The 21,680-nt window shown below is 38.9% G+C and overlaps 1 protein-coding gene across 4 annotated transcripts in view; it reads left to right on the top strand.

The window, feature by feature from the left end:
• The window catches only part of NSUN6 (NOP2/Sun RNA methyltransferase family member 6), a 77,999-nt gene that overhangs the window by 2,973 nt on the left and 53,346 nt on the right, over nucleotides 1-21,680 (top strand). For 2 of the 4 annotated variants that reach the window (XM_013968458.2, XM_013968459.2), the window contains exons 2-4: nucleotides 530-685; nucleotides 19,941-20,050; nucleotides 20,929-21,082. In XM_013968458.2, the coding sequence (XP_013823912.1) occupies nucleotides 651-685; nucleotides 19,941-20,050; nucleotides 20,929-21,082 (299 nt within the window). In that variant the 5' untranslated portion in view covers nucleotides 530-650. Of the gene's footprint in view, nucleotides 1-529; nucleotides 686-5,984; nucleotides 6,065-19,940; nucleotides 20,051-20,928; nucleotides 21,083-21,680 lie in introns of all 4 variants that reach the window. The other 2 variants (XM_005687985.3, XM_018057161.1) reach the window with 2 other exon arrangements.

Below are 21,680 nucleotides of genomic sequence, written 5' to 3'. Positions count from 1 at the left end.
AGATTCTTTACCACTACGCCACCTGGGAAGCCTAACATGTAGTATTACCGTATTAAAAAAACTGATGTTGTGGGAGATTGTTGGGTGACAGTATCAGGTGTTACGTTTTCTTCAAATACTGGTGTTTTAAAAGGTTACTAGCCAATTTGCTCTGGGGTATGAGGTTAGCAGGGAACTAGTTTTACAGAAGTGATGTAACAGTTAATATTTTTATAAATAAGTAGAATGAAATCCTGAATTTGTGTGAATAAATGTAGCAGATATGTTCAGAATGTTAATAATGGTTTGAAGTTGAGGTAGTGATTTTCTAATCCCTTTTCATCAGGTGTTTCATTAGGTGTTTATTAGCATAACCCTGTGAAAAATCACCATAACCTTAGTGTTATCAACATGTAAACAGAAAAGTGAAATGGAGCATGATTGTGGAATGATGTTTCATCAGTTGGCACAAATGTATATGCATATATCTTAATATTTTTAATTTGTATTATGAAATTGAAACAGTAACTTGTTCTTTTCTTCTTTTCAGATTCTGTCTGCTTTAGGTAAACAAGAAGCAGAAAGGAGGTTTGAAACGCTGTTACATAACTTGTCTCATCCTCCGTCATTCACCACGGTCAGAGTGAATACACATCTAGCCTCAGTACAGCATGTCAAAAATCTATTATTTGATGAGCTTCAGAAGGTTGGTGCAAATTTTTGTCATTATGTACAGAAGGAGATTTCTCCAGCTTATGCCATGTTGCTTCTAACATCATGTGGACGATATACTGTTACGAGTTTACAAATAAGGAAATTGAGGATCACGAATGTTGTTTAAGGTTATAGAGTGCATGCTAATGCTAGAACTTGAACATAATACTTCTGATTCTGAATTTATTTAGTATAACTGGATAGGTTACTCAACCCCTCCGGGCCTCTGTTGTTTCGTCATCTTCATCCTTAAAATGCTTAAGAGGTCTGTTCTAACCCAAAAAGTTTGTGCTGTTGTTGTAAGCAGCTTATAACGATCACGAGGGCAGATCATATAGCTGAAGTGAGCCCAGAGGTCAGGAGGTGCCTACTGATTACCTGTAGGATTGTATTTTTAATTTTAATATAATAACTTAATATAATTTATTTTTATTGGGGTACAGTTGCTTTACAGTGTTGTGTTTGTTTTTTCTGTACGGCGAAATGAATCTGCCATGCATATACATATATCCCCTCTTCCTTGGGTTTCCTTCCTGTTTGGGTCATCAAAGAGCACTGGGTAGAGTTCCTTGTGCTGTACAGTAGGTTCTCACTCGCTATCTATTTTATACATCATATCAGTAATGTATATATGTCTATCCCGGCCTCCCAGCTCCTCCCACTTTCCCCCTTGGTGTCCATACATTGGTTCTCTACGTCTGTGTCTCTGTTTCTGGTTTGCAAATAGTTTCATCTGTACCATTTTTCTGGATTCCACATTTATGTGTAATTACATGGTATTTTCCTGCTTCTGACTTATTTCACTCTGTATGATGGTCTCTAGGTCCATCCACATCTCTGCAAATGATAGTTTCTTTGCTAATTAAATATAATTTAATAAAAGGAAATTAAATAGCATAAAGAATGTATTTAAAAATAAGATGATGCATATTTTTTTGGTTCAACTAATAAAATAGTTTTCATATAATACTCATTTTCTCTAAGTGACAATGGATTGTAAAATGCATAAGAGGTCTATTCTAACCCAAATTGTTAACGTTTCAAATAGAAAGATAATATTAGAATTTTCTTGTTTATATTGTCTTAATTGCTTTCAAAATCTGTATATTTTGTAAGTGCAGTAAGTCAGAGAAAGACAAATACTACATGATATCACTTGTGTGGAGTCTGAAAAAATACAACAAATCAGTGAATATAACAGAAAAGAAACAGAGTCACAGAGAGAACAAACTAGTGGTCACCAGCGGAGGCCAGCTCTGTAGGGGTGGGAGAGGTAAGTTAGGTGTTTGGTGTAAGATACACTCAAGGATGTATGGTATAACACAGAGTATAATTAATATTTAACAGTAAGTGTAAGTGAAAAATAACCTTTGAAAATTATTAAAAAAAAAATACCAGAAAGAAAACCCCAAAGCTGTGCATTTCGTGTTTCATACACCGTGCACTGAGGTTTGCCCCCCAGGAAATGTAAGATGGAGGAAAACAAGGTGCCTGACACGGGATAGTTCTAGTTATTCCATTTTGCAGTTATTATTACATCTCTTCTAACAAATAATCACAGATGGGTGTCAGCAGGCCTATTTCTCCCTAAGTACCTAAATGAGAAGGAAAGAGATAAGCATAGTTAAAAGACTCCCATTTGTATATCATAGGCTGTGTTGTCAGTTTACTCTGGATAGAACGTTCCAAAATTTTCAGAGCATCTTCACTGGTACTGATTCTTTTTATTTTATTGAAGTATAGTTGATTTTCAGTGTTGTTTGTGCTGTGCAGCAAAGTGACTCAGTTATATATATACACACACATGCGTAATCTTTTTCACATCCTTTTGTTACAGTTTATCACAGGATGTTGAATATAGTTCCCTGTGCTATACATTAGGACCTTATTGTTTTGATTCGTTTGTTTTTTTGTTTTTAATATCACCACATCAGTGAAATGTTTATCATACTGTCTTTAGGAACAGTTCTGTAAACTTCAAGTTGTGAGGAGATGACCATGATGTAAGAAGAATTAGCCACAGTTTCTGTCTGTATGAGACCAGAACTTAGTATAATAATTATGTAAAACTTGGAGAAAGGTTACTGTGAATTTCAATGAGTGATAATTTTATTGACTGTATGAGGCATACAGTGTGAACAGTTTTCTAAGCAGCTGAGAGTATTACTTTTATATAGCCATGTGTATAGATTTTCAGCTTGAATAAAGGAAGCTGTTCTGTGCAGAACTCAGGCAGATCCAGGTGGTTTTCTTTTCTAGAAAATTAGTCCTAGAGCTTAGGTAACCTAGGATCCCAGTCTTATAGAAAGAAATCTTAGGTGTTGTGTCTAAAACAAGGCAGATGAACTCATTCTGGGCTTTGAGTCCCTTTCTGTAAAGGTTGAGATGAGACTGAGAAAGTGGGGCTGTGGGCAGTAAGTAAGAACCTGGTGGTTTGAGTCTTGCTTCTTGCTACCAGGAAAGGGGACTCAAAGGAGGTTTTAGATCACAAATATTCGTTTTCTATGTCCCAAAGCTCACATGTATCCCAAAGGCATATCCTGAATGGTATACAAGCGGGTGCTTTGTCTCCAGATTTCTCTGGGTCACATATTGAAATTTCATCTTTTAAAATTTCATTTGACTAGCGAGGATGTGGAGAAGCTGGAACCTGTCTCCACTGGTGGGAAAGTCAAGTGGTCTGGCATCTCTGGAAAAGTTTGTGGTCTCTTAAAAAGCTAAACATAAACTTACTGTACAACCCAGCAATTCCACTCCTATATCTATCCAAGAGAAGTGGAAACATGTCCGTGCAGAGACTTGGACATGAATATTATTAACAGCATTGTTTGTAATAACCAAAAGGGGGAGACTGTCCAAATGTTCATTGACTGGTGAATAGAAAAACAAACTGTGGTTGAGTTCACACCATGAAATGGAACTCAGCAATGAAAGTGGTGAACTAATACATGCTACCATGTGGGTGAACCTCAAAAACACCACAGTGAGTGCAAGAAGCCAGGCACAAGACCCTGTGTAGTATGTGATCCTATTTGTATGAAATGTGCAGAAAAGGCAGCTTCTAGAGAAAGAGGTAGGTTAGTGGTTGCTGGGGGTTGTGGCTGGAACAGGGATTGACTGCAGATAGGTGTGAAGAATCTTTGTGTGGTGATGGATAAGACCTAAAACTGAATTCTAGTGAGGGGTGCACAGTTCTGTAAATTTACTAAAAAAAATAAAAATCATTGAATTTTGCATTCCATATGGATATATTTTATGGTATGTAAAGTAAACCTCAATAAGGCTGTTTTAAAAAGGGCACAGGGTAGAAACAAACAGAAGAAGAAGCCCGTGGTATGTTTGGTTAAAAAAGTGTGTGATATTTTTATGAAAGTTAGGCACACGTGGTTTTATGAAAGTTTTATTTCTGTATTGTTTTAATATCTGATAGAAAAGGAGAGAAGGAAAATCTTGGCCCGAGCAGGTTGATCTCTGTGTAGAATATCTCTGTAGTGTGGAGAAAGTGTAATGCTTCCGAAGCAAAACAAAAACAAATGACAGAATTCATTATCTTCTCCTTGGAAGGATCATAGTCTAGATACTGTCAGGCAGCGGTCCCCAAGCTTTTTGGCACCAGGGTCTGGTTTTTCCATTCTCCCAGTTGAAGACAGTTTTCCCATGGACCAAGGGAGGGGGATGGTTTTGGAATGATTCAAGTGCATTACATTTATTATGCACTTTATTTCTATTATTATTTCATCAGCTCCACCTCAGATCATCCCAGAGGCTGGGGACTCCTGCTAGGGTATCAGACAATGAGAGAACATGAGGAAGAGAGGGGAAAAAACAGAGAGGTTTGTTTGAATGAGGAGTCCACCCTCAAGATGTCTTACTATGCTGTTGGGTATGGTTAGTTCAAAATTCCCTTTGGTCAGAGGAAGCAGAACTCAGAAGAGCTGTTGACTTGGTAGAAATATAGTCTGATTTCCAAAATCCGAAGAATTTTTGTTCTCTTTCCTTTTCAACTTAGAAATAGGTTGATTTGGGGCTTTCGCTAGCTAGTGTATTGATACTACAGTGCAGCACAAGTATCTATTATTGTTACTGCTTTGGTGCAGTATGTGAAGATGTAATCAGTAGCATACACAGCAGAGACTTGTTTTCCAGTATGTGTGTGTGGCCCTCTGATAGACAGAGTCCTTGCTCTCCATTCCCCTTGTTCACGGGGAGTGCCCGGTTGTCTTCTGTCTGCAGCCATGGTGTGCTGGTACATACCGAACAACCCCCTTTCTAGGAAAAATAATGGTGGTTTGTAGTGTGTGCTGTTTTTTGTGGTGTAAATGCTCCCACTCTGGTCAGTTTCAAGCTGCCAGCGCAGTTAGCTCCCATGAGACTGCTGCTGCTGCTGCTAAGTCGCTTCAGTCATGTCTGACTCTTTGACCCTGTAGACGGCAGCCCACCAGGTTCCTCTGTCCCTGGGATTCTCCAGGCAAGAATACTGGAGTGGGTTGCCATTTTCTTCTCCCACGCATGCATGCTAAGTCACTTTAGTTGTGTCCGACTCTGTGCAACCCTATGGACAGCAGCCCACCAGGCTCCTCTGTCCCTGGGATTCTCCAGGCAAGAGTACTGGCATGGGTTGCCATTTCCTTCTTCATACCCATGAGACTGGGAGTTAGCCTTGGCACCTATGCTGCTGGCCCTGCACCTGTTTCTAGTCTGAAGGCCAAGTATGATGGAGGATACTGAATATCCTCAGCCTTTGCCAGGAAGCATCATCAAAACTTACGTGGCAGGACTTCCCTAGTGGTCCATTGGTTAAGACTCTGCACTTCCACTGTGGGGGGCACGGGTTCAATCCCTGGCAGGGGAACTAAAATCTCATATACCACGGTGCTACCAAAAACAAACAGGCAAGCAAAAAACTGACATGGCATTCAGTGTTGATAATATATAACACACAGCATTTAAAAATTTCAGTCTTTAATGTCCTATTCATGCAATTCTATATTGGATATGTGTTTTCAAAGTAGGTCACTTAAGGTTAACATGGTTTGTGTTTACAAAGTCACACTTAACAAAATTGAGCTTTTTACTTGTAAAGAAGTCAAGAAACTTGAGAATCAAATTATAGAGAAAATGTTGTTTTGAAGTCTTTGATTTTGTTTTTTGGAGTATCCCATGGAAAAAAATGAAAATAATCCTAAATCAAACTTTATGCTCTGTTAGGTAATGACACTAAAAAGCTCTGTAATTTGAAATTTACCCAGTGTGTTGATTGCTTTGTAATCCTCTGTGTTTATTTTCAACAGCAGTTTAATGGATTAAGTTTTCCTATTCTTCAGCATCCAGACCTTCAGGATGTCTTACTTATTCCTGTTATTGGACCTAGGTTTGTAACTATTTCATTTTCAAATTGTATTCTTATAAATAAAAATTTTCACAGGTTCTTTTTTTTACTGTTTGGTGATAGTACTAAGTTTCTCTGTTAGCAACTTTATTTAGACAGGAATTCACAAACTTGATAAACGTTGACTACATTGTCTGTCGTGGAAAATACTACAAAAGAACACTGGGAATAGACTCAGCTATCTTGAGAGGAATGCATATTAGTTCCATTTAGTGGTGATTGATTTTTTTTCATTCCCTAAGACATTTGTTTACTTGTATATCTTAAGAGATTCCACTGCTAAATTAAAACTTTTTTGGAGCTACAACAGAAATACAAAGCAACAGTGTTTCCTATTTTCATAATTGATATATTTGTAAAATTTTATTAATTCACAGTGATGTTAAATTACTGTATTCTCTGAGTAGAACGGGCTACCACGGTAGCTCAGCTGGTAAAGAATCTTCCTGCAATGCAGTAGACCCCAGTTCCATCCCTGGGTTGAGAAGATCCCCTGGGGAAGGAATAGGCTACCTACTCCAGTATTCTTGGGCTTCCCTGGTGGCTCAGACAGTGAAGAATCGGCCTGCAATCTGGGAGACCTGGGTTTGATCCCTGGGTTGGGAAGATCCCCTGGAGAAGGGAATGGCAACCCACTCCAGTATTCTTGCCTGGAGAATCTCTATGGACATAGAAGCCTGGTGGGCTACAGTCCATGGGGTTGCAAAGAGCTGGACACTACTGAGCAACTAAGCACAGCTAAATAGAAGATTTACTGTGTTTGGAAGGCATGTATTTAAAAAAGGGAAAAAAAAAAAAAGGCTTTCATATTATAATGGGAATTCTGTTCCCAAAGAGCATTTTTAAATCCCTAATTGTGATAAAATTTTTTTTAATACCCCTAAGAGTAGTAATAAACATAAAAATCATTTTGTTAAAGCTTTTAAGTATTGATAATTTAGTGGTCAAATACAGCCTTTAATGTGGGAGAATTATATGTACAAATAAATGATGATATTTACAATTAAACACGTAAAGCATGATGCTCTGTGTAGGATAACCACATTTCTTTTGCAATTAAATACTACAGATTTATGTATATTTATTTATACACAGAAAAAATTCTGGAGGGTATAATATACCCAACTATTAACAGGGATTAATTCTGAGTGCTTAACTCTGAGGAGGTTGGGAGAAACTAGGTAAGAAGAGGCTCTAATTGTAACATTTCTGGTTTATTTATTTTTTTTACTGTAAACACGTATTACTTTTGCAATTAAAATAGAGTCTATAAACTCCTTATTGTATATTTTTGTTAAGAGGAACATCGCATTAGTGAATGGAGGAGTCTTACTTAAGTGTGCCGAGTTTTGCTCAATTCATACAACTATATAGTCAGGACTCACCCCCATCAAGACATACACCATTTCCATCACCAGAAAATTCTCTGCATTCTGCCCTCCATACTAGGAAACCACTGTTCTGATTTCTCTCATTCCTATTTAGTTTAAAACCAACTAATTACTATAGTTGATCAGTCACAGGTCTTCTGAGATCTGAGATTCATTTTAGAATACACTGGACATTATTCCACGATGCCCATAGTTTTCCATAATCTATGTAACTCTTTCATTCTTCTTACTGGCTTCATAATAATGCTTTCGTCCTATTCTTTGTAGTAAGCAAGCTACTCATTAAAACGTTAGTGAACTGTGTAACACCGACAATGAGTTAACAGGAAATCTTTTAGGATTGTGGATTCATACACCTACCTTTCATTTCTGAAAGGAGCATGTCAGCTCTGTTTTGTCTTTTAAACTCATCACCAGTTTTATTAGGTATCTTTTGACTTTCCACTATGAAAAATGAAGAACTTCTTATAGCTGCCCTAAGACTTGCACAAACCACTTCTACCAGTCCAATTCTTCTTTTGGCTTTATCCATAAGGAGTGGGACTGACATGACATACCCAGACCTTCCTTCTTTCTGCCTGACCCTTTGGTGCTGAGGAATGAATAATTGTTTGGGTGTCCAAGAGCCTTTCCTTTTCAGAAACAGTCATACCCTTTTGAGGAATTGGATTTGATCCAGATTTCACTGTGTCAGCTAATTACTCTTCATCACTTGCATCTTCAGTTCAGTTCATTTCAGTCGCTCAGTTGTGTCCGACTTTTTGCAACCCCATGAATCGCAGCATGCCAGGCCTCCCTGTCCATCACCATCTCCTGGAGTTTACTCAAACTCACGTCCATTGAGTCGGTGATGCCATCCAGTCATCTCACTTAGCTGCTGCTTAGATTTCTTGAAAATTGAATTTTCTTTCAAATTTTTCTTCCCCCATTTCTGTGGGCTTTAGAAAATGGAATATATGTGTACTTTTACTTGTTGACAAATCTTTTTTACTAGAAGCTCAACATTTCACAACGATTTAGGATATCAAAATATAGGTTAAACAATTTAAAGAGAGAAAATAATTCAAAAAGTAAATCTCAACATAAAATTCAGGTTCCTTCATTTTATTTAACATGATATTTAATTTACTTAGCAAATATATGTATATATTTAACAATTTTTTTAAGTTTTAAAATTTATTTCAGTATTGCTTCTGGTTTTTTTTTTTTTTTTTTATGTTTTGATTTTTCAGCCCCAAGGCATGTGGGATCTTAGCTTTCCAACCAGGGATCAGACTTGCACCCCCTGCATTGGAAGGCGAAGTCCTAAGCACTGGACTGCCAGGAAAGTCTTGATCAAATATATTTTAATGTTAGGAAGGTTTTACCAATGGTAATTAGATTAAAGTAAGGTGGTACTGCTGAAGTTGATGGTATCAATGTCAACTTTATTGAAAAACTTAAAAGAGAAAATTGAAAGCCAGTCTTCTCTTGCTTCAAAGTATTTTTCATTTTTTTAATTGAAATATAGTTGACTTATGGTGTGATGTTAGTTTCAGGTGTACAGCAGAGTGCTTTAATTATATATTCCTTTTCAGATTCTTTTCCCTTAAAGGTTTTTACAAAATATTTGGTTTAGTTCCCTGTGCTATACAACAGGTCCTTGTTGATTATCTATATTATATGTATTAATGTGTGTATGTTAATCCCAACTCCTAATTTATGCCCCCGTATAAGAGTATCTTTTTAAAATGTTTTTTGTTGTATAGTTGATTTACAATGTGGTGTTAGTTTCTGCTGTACTGGAAAGTGAGTCAGTTATACATACACATATATTCATTCTTTTTTTGGATTCTTTTCCCATTTAGGTGGTTACAGAGTATTGGGTAGAGTTCTCTGTGCTACAGAGTAGGTCCTTATTAGTAATAGTTATCTCTTTAACTTGTAATAATGTATATAGGACGGTCCCACTCTCCTGATTTATCCCTCTCCTGCGGTAGCCATAAGTTTGTTTTCTGCATCCATACAAGAGTATTTTAAACACCGTACTGCAACCATCATTTTTTAAAGACTGCATTTAAATCAATAGAATTTTTTAGGCCAATATTCAATTTGTAATTTTTAAGAGTCTCTGTATATTGTCTGTTGGTATTCTTTCCTTTTTGATAAAAATCTATTTCTAGCAGGTCAGAAAATTAACTTTCCCTAATAATTAAGTATAATTCAGTACCAGAAATATCTTGAGATACAAATGAGGTTGAGTTTGCCCTTCTCTTCCAGCCGTTCCATTTCCATTTCTCATAGTTGCCTTGCCACTAGCATTAGCACTTTGGTTTTCAATTACAGTTTGTATGTATGAAATAATAGGGTGAATACAATGGAATATTCAAGTAATTGCTCAAAGATTGCTGGTTCAATACAAATAGCAATCCTGCTGAAAAGAAACATTTGATTGACATGCAAATGAGATAGCATGATCATGTGATATCAAAATTATATTATGCAAATGAGATACCAGATTCAGTTCAGTTCAGTCGCTCAGCTGTGTCCGACTCTCTGCGACCCCATGAACCACAGCACGCCAGGCCTCCCTGTCCATCACCAACTCCTGGAGTCCACCCAAACCCATGTCCATCGAGTCGGTGATGCCATCCAACCATCCCATCCTCTGTCGTCCCCTTCTCCTTCTGCCCTCAATCTTTCCCAGCATCAGGGTCTTTTCAAAAGAGTCAGCTCTTCGCATCAAGTGGCCAAAGTATTGGAGTTTCAGCTTCAACATCAGTGTTTCCAATGAACACACAGGACTGATCTCCTTTAGGATGGACTGGTTGGATTTCCTTGCAGTCCAAGGGACTCTCAAGAGTCTTCTCCAGTACCACAGTTCAAAAGCATCAATTCTTCGGCGCTCAGCTTTCTTCACAGTCCAACTCTCATATCCATACATGACCACTGGAAAACCATAGCCTTGACTAGATGGACCTTTGTTGGCAAAGTAATGTCTCTGCTTTTTAATATGCTGTCTAGGTTGGTCATAACTTTTCTTCCAAGGAGTAAATGTCTTTTAATTTCATGGCTGCAATCACCATCTGCAGTAAGTTTGGAGCCCAGAAAAATAAAGTCAGCCACTGTTTCCCCATCTATTTGCCATGAAGTGATGGGACCAGATGCCATGATCTTAGTTTTCTGAATGTTGAACTTTAAGCCAACTTTTTCACTCTCCTCTTTCACTTTCATCAACAGGCTCTTTAGTTCTTCTTCACTTTCTGCCGTAAGGGTGGTGTCATCTACATATCTGAGGTTATTAATATTTCTCCTGGCAGTCTTGATTCCAGCTTGTGCTTCTTCCAGCCCAGCATTTCTCATGATGTACTCTGCATATAAGTTAAATAAGCAGGGTGACAATATACAACCTTGACATACTCCTTTTCCTATTAGGAACCAGTCTGTTGTTCCATGTCCTGTTCTAACTGTTGCTTTCCGACCTGCATACAGGTTTCTCAAGAGGCAGGTCAGGTGGTCTGGTATTCCCATCTCTTTCAGAATTTTCCACAGTTTATTGTGATCCACACAGTCAAAGGCTTTGGCATAGTCAATAAAGGAGAAATAGATAACTTTTCTGGGACTCTCTTGCTTTTTCCATGATCCAGCGGATGTTGGCAATTTGATCTCTGGTTCCTCTGCCTTTTCTAAAACCAGCTTGAACATCAGGAAGTTCACGGTTCACATATTGCTGAAGCCTGGCTTGGAGAATTTTGAGCATTAATTTACTAGCGTGTGAGATGAGTGCAATTGTGCGGTAGGTTGAGCATTCTTTTGCATTGCCTTTCTTTGGGATTGGAATGAAAACTGACCTTTTCCAGTCCTGTGGCCACTGCTGAGTTTTCCAAATTTGCTGGCATATTCCAAATTCGCGTCATCTTTCAGGATTTGAAATAGCTCAACTGGAATTCCGTCACCTCCACTAGCTTTGTTTGTAGTGATGCTTCCTAAGGCCCACTTGACTTCACATTCCAGGATGTCTGGCTCTAGGTGTGCGATCACACCGTTGTGATTATCTGGGTCGTGAAGATCTTTTTTGTACAGTTCTGCTGTGTATTCTTGACACCTCTTCTTAATATCTTCTGCTTCTGTTAGGTCCAGGCCATTTCTGTCCTTTATTGAGCCCATCTTCGCGTGAAATGTTCCCTTGGTATCTCTAATTTTCTTGAAGAGAGCTCTAGTCTTTCCCATTCTGTTGTTTCCCTCTATTTCTATGCATTGATCGCTGGGGAAGGTTTTCTTATCTCTCCTTGCTATTCTTTGCAACTTTGCATTCAAATGGGTGTATCTTTCCTTTTCTCCTTTCCTTTTCGCTTCCCTTTTTTTTATAGCTATTTGTAAGGCCTCCTCAGACAGCCATTTTGCTTTTTTGGATTTGTTTTTCTTGGAGATTGTCTTGATCCCTGTCTCCTGTACAATGTCACGAACCTCATTCCATAGTTCATCAGGCACTCTATCAGATCTAGTCCCTTAAATCTATTTCTCACTTCCACTGTGTAGTCATAAGGGATTTGATTTAGGTCATACCTTAATGGTCTAGTGGTTTTCCCCACATTCTTCAATTTCAGTCTGAATTTGGCAATAGGAGTTCATGATCCGAGCCACAGTCAGCTCCTGGTCTTCTTTTGCTGACTGTGTAGAGCTTCTCTGTCTTTGGCTGCAAAGAATATGATCAGTCTGATTTCAGTGTTGGCCATCTGGTGATGTCCCTGTTTAGTCTTCTCTTGTGCTGTTGGAAGAGGGTGTTTGCTGTGACCAGTGTGTTTTCTTGGCACAACTCTGTTATCCTTTGCCCTGCTTCATTCTGTACTCCAAGGCCAAATTTGCCAGTTACTCCAGGTGTTTCTTGACTTCCTCCTTTTGCCTTCCAGTCCCCTATAATGAAAAGGACATCTTTTTTGGGTGTTAGCTAGGAGGTCTTTTAGGTCTTCATAGAACTGTTCACCTTCTTCATTGTTACTGGTTGGGGCATAGACTTGGATTACCTTAATATTGAATGGTTTGCCTTGGAAACAAACAGAGATCATTCTGTCGTTTTTGAGATTGCACCCAAGTACTGCATTTCGGACTCTTTTGTTGACTATGATGGCTACTCCATTTCTTCTAAGGGATTCCTGCTCACAGTAGTAGATATAATGGTCATCTGAGGTAAATTCACCCATTCCAGTCCATCTTAGTTCACTGATTCTTAGAATGTTGATGTTTACTCTTGTCATCTCCTGTTTGACCACTTCCAATTTTCCTTGATTCATGGACCTAACATTCCATGTTCCTATGCAATATTGCTCTTTACAGCATCGAACCCTGCTTCCATCACCAGTCCCATTCACAACTGGGTGTTGTTTTTGCTTTGGCTCCATCCCTTCATTCTTTCTGGAGTTATTTCTCCACTGATCTCTAGTAGCATATTGGGCACCTACCAACCTGGGGAGTGCATCTTTCAATGTCTTATGTTTTTGCCTTTTCATACTGTTCATGAGGTTCTCAAGGTAAGAATACTGAAGTGGTTTGCCATTCCCTTCTCCAGTGGACCATATTCTGTCAGACCTTTCCACCATGACCCGGCTGTCGGCATGGCTTAGTTTCACTGAGTTAGACAAGGCTGTGGTCCGTGTGATCAGATTGGCTAGTTGTCTGTGATTGTGGTTTCCATCTGTCTGTCTTCTGATGCCCTCTCTCAGCACCTACCGTCTTACTTGGGTTTCTCTTACCTTGGATGCGGGGTCTTTCTTCACGGCTGCTTCAGCAAAGCACAGCCGCTGCTCCTTACCTCTGATGCGGGGTTATAAGATATCAGATAATATGTGTGCAAGTGAGATATCATGATTGTGTGATATCTCAAAATTATATTATCTTCCTTTTACTGAAGGGTTGCTAATATATGCAGTTAAATACATGCTAAGTAGGTAAGTGTATTTTTTATATGCATTCTCATAATCTCGAGCCTCTCTTTAGTGGGTCTTTAATTCATAGGCACCTCATTTTTAGCTGTTTTAATTAGTTTTCTCTTATCCTAAGCACCTTCTTACTATTTTTCTCCAGTCTTTATTACTGTATTCTTGGAACATCACGTTTCTTTAATGCTATTGCTTCACTCTTTTGTTTAAAAACATTTTAATAAAAATCAAGCTTTTAGTATTTTTTTTATGGCCCTACATTGACTTTTATATTTCTTCACTAAAACTTCAGCAGTGCTGACTTGCACCTTGACACTTGCATATATATACGATCTTATGTTTTTATACAGTTACTACTTGTGTTGAAAGATTCCCGAAGACCAGTCCCCAGCTCAGTCATTCTCTTGGAGGACTCGGAGGATTCCACCTGTAGTTGTACTTGTGACCATAGTTTATTACAGTGAAAGAATCTGAAGCAAAATCAACAAAATAAAAGCTGCCTGGGATGAAGTCTAGGAAAACCCATTTGTAAACTGCAGAGTCTTTTTCCAGTGGAGTCATGCAGTGTGCAGTTAACTCCCCCAGCAACAAGGATGACCATGCATTTGTGAGATGTCACCATCCAGGAAAGCTCCTTAGAGACAGGCATCCAGGGTTTTCATTTAGGGCTGGTTTTGTGGGCAGCTCGTGCCTGGTAGGTATACACATTCTATCCTCCCAGAAGGGAAGTCAGTGTCCACCATAAACCATATTATTTGTTTACAAATTGTTACAGATAATGTAGGCACATTGAGCTACCCTTGGTGATGGAGGCCTGGCGTGCTGCAGTCCATGGGGTTGCAAAATGTCGGACATGACTGAGCAAATGAACTGAACTGAACTGAGTCAGTTAAGAGTGGGAAATCCTCTGATTCTGAGTTCCAGTTTGCTAGCCAAGGATCAGCCTCATCACTAGGCCTTCCAAAGAAAGGTGGTTTTTTGTTTGTTTTTATTTTTGGATGTGGTGGGTCTCTAATTGAGGCATGTGGGCTTAGTTGCCCTGCAACATGTGGGATCTTAGTTCCCTGACCAGGGATTGAACTCAAGTGGATTCTTAACTACTGGAGCACCAGGAACGTCCCTGGCCCACTATGTCAGTGCTCTTCCCCATAGTCTCCCATTCTCTCCTTTCAATGAAATGGTGTTCTCATAAAAACTTTCTGATTAACATTACAGAGTTCCATTTCACAAAATGTTTTTTGAAGATTGAGGGCAGGAGGAGAAGGGGATGACAGAGGATGAGATGGTTGCATGGCATCACCGACTCAGTGGACATGGGTTTGGGTGGACTCTGGGAGTTGGTGTTGGACAGGGAGGCCTGGTGTGCTGTGGTTCATGGGGTCGCAAAGAGTTGGACACGACTGCGCAACTGAACTGAACTGTGTGTGAGGACCCAAGATATACAGATGGGTGAAACATAGTTTAGTCTAAAAGCAGGTGAATATTGGTACAAGTCAAACTGCAGTAGATTCCTGGGGAGGGATATGAATTAAGTACCATCCAAGCAGAGAAGAGGAAGAGCTGAATGCAAAGAAGTAGGTAAAGATTTTCTCTAAAGACATGGTATTTCAGTTGAGCCTTGTAGGTGAGTAAGAAGGAGATAGATGAGATAAAGTAGGCAAGGGTTCACAAGGTAGAGAGAAAGTACATGCAAAGGTACAGAGGTATGAAAGTACATGGTGGTTTGTGACGAAAGTGACAGGGAATCTATCAGTTTTCAGAGAGGTTGGTGAAAGATGTTGAAGTTAGAAGAGCTAGAGTGAAATGTGGAGGATTCATTTTAATTTTGATTAATTTTTATTGGAGTATAGCTTTACAATGCTGTGCTATTAATAGTTTCTGTTGTGCAGGAGAGTGAATCAGCCACATTTTTATACATATCATATATCTGTATGATATGTATTGCCAATAAGATCATCTACACCATTTTTCTAGATTCTACGTCTGTGTGTTCATATACATTTGTTTTCCTCTTTCTGACTGACTTCACTCTGTATGACAGTCTCTAGTCCATCTACATCTCTGCAGATGCCCCAGTCTCATTCTGTTCTGTGGCTGAGTAATAATTTTATTTATATTTGTGCCACATCTTTATTCATTTCTCTGTTGATGGACATTTAGGTTGTTTTCATGTCCCGGCTGTTGTAAATAGTGCTACAGTGAACATTGGGGTACATGAGTCTTTTTGAAGGGTTATTTTTTGAAACTAAGAAATGTTTTATTTTTTCACATGGAATATAGGAGCCAAATAACTTTTATTACAGTCATGATTTTAGAAATATAATACTGGTAGTAGCATAAAGCTTTTTTTTCCCCAAACTACATGTAGATGTTGACTTATTAGTAGGTTGTGAAATCAGTTTAACTGGTTGTTTATAGTTTTTTTTTTTTTTTTAAGGAATAGGGATTTTATTATATAATATCCTGGAGTGTACATGGGAAGGTGTTTCGTGAAACATTTGCTATAAATGTAAGTGTGGATAGGCACACATGTGTACTGGGATGCCGTTCAAGTGCATTTCTCACATTGGATTGCAGCCAAAAAAGCCTGAAAACACTTTTTTCAAAAGATGAATTGCAAGCCTGGAGCCGAGTTAGGGAGCTATTTTAGTCTTTTATCTCCAGCAGTATGGTGAACTAGATAACTTGAGAATGTTTCTGCTACTTAGGCCTAGGAACACTGAACAAAAAATAGGTCATAACATGGACAACAGAATGATTAAGAACCTTAGTGAGATACTCAGGGGTTAGAATGAAGGGTAACTGAAAATTGAGCAGTAAGTGCGTGAGCTAAGATTAAGGGTTGAAGGGTTTGAGGGAGAAGGTGCTTGGTCCCCTGAACTTAGGGGCGTTGGTTTTAACGACAGGCTGTTAGTGCTAAGACGTGAGAACCATCCAAAAGTCAGTGCAGGGCAGTAATTAGGAGTTGTAGCTCTCTTGCCATGGAGCCTGGGTTGGGGGGAAAAAACCTATGACATGCATAACGTACAACAGATTGAGGGATTAGATTCCCCCAGAACTGAAGCCAGCCAGTGTGTACTCAATCATGTCTGACTCTCTGCAACTTCATGGAATGTAGCCCCCACCACGCTCCTCTGTCCATGGAATTTTCCATGCAGGGATACTGGAGTGGGTTGCCATTTCCTACTCCAGGGATTGAACCCACATCTCTTGCATTTGCATTGGCAGGTGGATTCTTTACCAGCTGTTCACCTGGGAAGCCCAGAATGTAGCAAAGAGAGCTAATTGGTAGGCACTACAAAATTAGTCTCCTTGAAAATGATTAAAAGCAAAAGGGAGAATCTAAAACATAAAAGACCCTAAGAGGGAAAAAAAGAATTGAAAAAGAATTTCTAGACATTAAAATTTCATTAAAATTAAAAAGTCATTCAGTGAGTTAAACTCTAGACTCAACAGATGAGAGAATTAATGAACTAGAAGATGGCTTATGGCCCATCACCTAGAATACAGCAGGTAAAGGAGGTCTAAAGCAATAGGAAATACGAAACTGAGTCATGAGAACAAGAATGAAAAGGTACTACGTGTTCCTAATGAATCCCAGATGTAGAGATGAGAAATAATGTGGGAGAGACAGTATTCAAAAATATAATGAAGAATTTTCCAGAATTGATGAAAGTCAGATTTAAGAAATACAGTATCTGAAGGCAAAAGTAAAGATAAATACATGACTAGGTGCCTCAGAATGAAACTGAAGAACACCAGAGACATCAGGAGGGTCTGAAAGCAACCAAAGATAAAACACAGAAGTTGGATCACTGGATTAAACAATATCCGGTGATCAGATGATGTAAGTCTGATGTTGGGGGTGGAAGGGCCTGGGAGACGTGTCAGAGAATTAGACGTTGTTTGGTAACTCAGTGAATGTTGAGTTAGAAGTTTTAGGAGGCGATTCAAGATGATGCCAGGATTTGTGTTCTGGCTGCTCAGGTAGATAACGTCATTTTGACTGGAAACACAGGAGGATGAAGCTTTGGGCTGTTTCCAAGGATTTGAGGAGTGGATCAGGGAATCATGAGTGGGAAGTAGCTGTAGGACATCTGTGCACAGCTGTCTGCAGATAATCAGTCTAGAAAGGCTGATCATTAGAATATGTGGGTTCACAGTAAGGTCCAGCTGAATAGCACAGGGAGGTATAGTCAGTATCCAGTGATAAACTATAATGGAAAAGAATATGAAAAAGAACAGCTGGTTCACATTGTGGTACAGCAGAGATGAACACAACATTATAAACAACTATACTTCAGTAAAATAAAGAATATATAGGTTATCTTTGTAAGTGGTCACCGAAACCACGAGATTGCCAAGGTTTGGGATACAAAGCGAGAAGAGATGATGGCATGTTTGAGAACCTGGAGAAATGAACCTCGTCCAGAAATAGCTGGAGAGTGAGCAGTGAGTGTGGGACCTGGAAGGAGGAGGATAAATCTGAGAAGCTTACTGAGATATGATCAGTTGGAGATCTTGACAAGAAAATACACTTAATTTCTTGAATTTACTTAAAATGCACTTAAAACTGCAAGGAGTTAGGACCATACATATGACATGTTGCCAACCAGGGAACCCCATCAGAAGTGCAGTACTTGAGATGTTTATTTGGGGCTCATCACATAGGTACCCCTGACCTTTGAGAAAGTCTGCTCTGAGTGTTAGAAGTGATACCAGGCTTCAGTTTCAAGGGATGGATGGGAGGTGAGAAACTGGAGAACACTGAAGAAAGTTGGATAGCAGAGGAGGAAAGAACTTATCTTTGTCTTGTTTAAAGCATTAATAATTTACTGTGTGCCAGTCTACCACTTCAGAAATGTTTTTGCATTGCTTACATGTCTGTTTTAGTCTTTGAAGACAAACATTATTGCTCTTCTCTCCTAATGCTATTATGAAACAGCACTGCTGGTTAAATGATGAAACATTTTTTTTTTCCTTTGGGGTTGTGGTTTTAATCTCCAGAGAGCTTCATTGGATTAGAGTATAAACGCTTGATCATGTCCCTTCTAACACAGTAGGCATCAGAGCTATTGATAACAGACACCAGGCTGGGACCCAAGGGCTGCCTTGGCCTGTTTTACCCTGTGTGTCATTTCCTATGACCTTAGTCCTGCCTTAGATTTTTTTTTTTAATTGAGGTATAGTTGATATAAATTATAGGTATGCAGTATAGTGATTCACAATTTTTAAAGGTTATGCTCCATTTATAGTTATAAAATATTGGCTATACCATAAAAAAGAGTGAAGTAATACCATTTGCAGCAACATGGATGGACCTAGAGATGATCAAACTAAGTGAAGTCAGTCAGAGAAAGATGAGTACCACGTGAAACCACTTGTACATGGAATCCAGAAAAAAAAGATACAAATGGATTTGTTTACAGAAGGAAAGTAGACTCAGACATAAAAAATAAATTTGTAGTTACCAAAGGGGACAGGTGAGGATGTGGGATAAATTAGCAATATGGATTGAGCAGACATTACTATATTTGAAGTAGATAAGCAACCAGGTTCTGTTGTATAGCATAGGGAACTATATTCAATATATAGGAATAACCTATAAGGGAAAAGAATATGGAAAAGAGTGTGTGTGTATGTGTGTATATATATATGTATGTATACACACATATATATGAATATATATTCATATATATATATACACATATATATGAATCACTTTGCTATATACTTGAAGCTTACTCAGCATTGTAAATCAACTGTACTTCAGTATAGAAAAGAATATTGGCTATATTCCCTGTATCATAGACTCTTGTGGGTTATTTTGAACGTAACAGTGTGTACCTCTTAATCCCCGACTCCTGTCTTGCCCCTCCCCGTCTCCCTGTCCCTACTAGTTTGTTCCCCGTATCTGTAAGTCGGCTTCTTTCTTTTATTCATCAGTTGTATTTGATGAAGCAATTTTTGATGCCACTTACTACCTTGCACCAAGATTTTCTTCTCAAGTGCCCATCCTCTTTGTAATTAAAAAAAAACCCAGACTTTATTTATTAATTTTTGGCTGTGCCGTGTCTTCAGTGCTGCCTGTGGGCTTTCCCTGGTTGCGGCCAGCAGGGGCTCCTTCGGTGCTGCCTGTGGGCTTTCCCTGGTTGCGGCCAGCAGGGGCTCCTCTCTGGTTCTGTGTGTGCTTCCCATTGTGGTGGCTTCTCTTGTTGCAGAGCACGTGCTCTAGGACACGTGGGTTTGGTAGTTGTGGCACAAGGGCTTAAGTTGTCCCATGGCATGTGGAATCTTCCCGGATCAGGGGTTGAACCCATGCTCCCTGTGTTGGCAGGTGGATTCTCAACCACTGGACCACCAGGGAATGCCTTTGTAGTTTTTAAGAAATTATTTCTTGTGTATTTATCTTTCTTCCAACTTTTTCTCATTTGTTCATTTGGAATAATGAAGACTAAAGAGTTTATTTATTTAGGGTTAGTCTGAAACCCTGAAAAGGTTGGTTGACGTTGGAGGTGCATCACTCTTTACACTTTCACTCCTCTTCTCTAGGAAGAATATAAAACAACAGCCTTGTGAAGTCATTGTTGGAGCCCAGTGTGGCAATGCTGTGTTACGAGGAGCCCATGTGTTTGTCCCTGGAATCGTATCAGCCTCAAAATGTGAGTATAACGTTTAGGTTTCTCTGTAAAACAGCTGCTAACATTTATGTGTATCATCAAATTGAAAATTCATTAAATCCTCACTTAGATACATTTCAAATTTGCTTTAACAAAGATCTTTGCCAAGTTGTGCATTTAGTATAGCCTGTTGAGGTGTGTATCTGAGAAGGACTAATGAATCAGGCATCTGATGTGGATTTTCTGCCCATTTCTCTTATTCCCTTTGAGGACATTTGTAATGATGTTAGAGGATCATGACTGATGAAAAGAGTGGAAGATGTCAGTGAAATTTTGTTTTCCATTCTTTACTCAATTGTGCTGAAACCTCAGGCTGCTGAACTGTCATTTGCAGGGGAAACATTCCAAGTCTGGGATCTTAATATTGGGATGAAACTCAGTATTCTTAATTTATTCTTTTAAGGAATGTTAGATATGGGGAAAATAATTGAAATAGAAGATACCTTTAGTTTGTCAGCTAAAGGCTTCCAACTGAGGTTGGATGTTTGCTGTGGTTTTTTTTGACCCTCGCAAGGCATGTGGGATATTAGTTCCCAGATTGGGGGTTGAACAGGTGTCCCGGGTATTAAGAGTTGTAACCACTGGACAGCCAGGGAGGTCCCTGAGGTTGGATGTTTCGAAGACTATCCTGCATCTTTGTTTTCCTAGGGAGAAAAAATAGATTTATTGTTGTCAAACATTTGAAAGTAAACAGTTGTATTTTCTGTCAGAAGTTATAGTGAGACCATGAGCCAGGTTAGGCTGCTTCATGTCCACTACTGATGCCCCTAGGCCTCCCCAATCTTAAAGCTTGAAGAGTTTTCATGGTTCTGCCGAAGAATAGGTATGTCAGTGTAATATGGCTTTCTTCTTTCCTCTAGTTATGAAAGGTGGAGATCATGTTTCTGTATACTCTGATATTAAAGGCAAATGTAAGAAAGGAGCCAAAGAATTTGATGGAACAAAAATATTTCTTGGAAACGGGATTTCTGACCTAAGCCGCAAAGAGATCTTCAGTGGGCTGCCTGAACTGAAGTATGTCAGCAACCATTGTTTTGGGGAAAATAAGCGTGCTTTTTGTGGTTTAAAGAAAATGTAAAATAATGTAAAAATATGTGTAATTGCATTATATGACTAATTTTTTTTGTTATAAGTTCAATTGGAAAATACATGTTTAGCACATACTGCCATTTTTTGGGTGGGGGGAAATATGCTTTTAGTTAAAAGCATAAATGCTCAGATTAAGGAGTCTCTTAAGTTGAAAAGTTTTGCATCTTTGATAACATTATTTATCTTGATAAAGGATGAATTAGATGGCCTCTCCAGATCTTTTTTAACAGTCTGTGTGAGAAAAGCTTATAGTTTTAATATTAAAAAGAAAAAAAGTTTTAACTAAAAAATTTACCAGAAAGCCAGTACTGATGTGAATATTTGTGGTTAAAAATTAATGTTTGGATTTACTCACACCTAACTTTTATTATTTTTTAATTAAAAAGTGCATGTATTTATTCCCACACTGGGTCTTCGCTGTGCCTGGACTTCTTGCTGCGGTGGCTTCTCTTGCTGAGGAGTGCCGGCTCTCGGCGCAGGGCTCAGCACAGGCTCAGTAGTGGTGGCGCTCGGGCTTGGCTGC

The sequence above is a fragment of the Capra hircus genome, chromosome 13, assembly GCF_001704415.2.
Source record: "Capra hircus breed San Clemente chromosome 13, ASM170441v1, whole genome shotgun sequence".
Lineage (NCBI taxonomy): Eukaryota > Metazoa > Chordata > Mammalia > Artiodactyla > Bovidae > Capra > Capra hircus.
The sequence above is the reverse complement of the archived record's forward strand: the minus strand, read 5'-3'. Positions and strand labels throughout refer to the sequence as shown.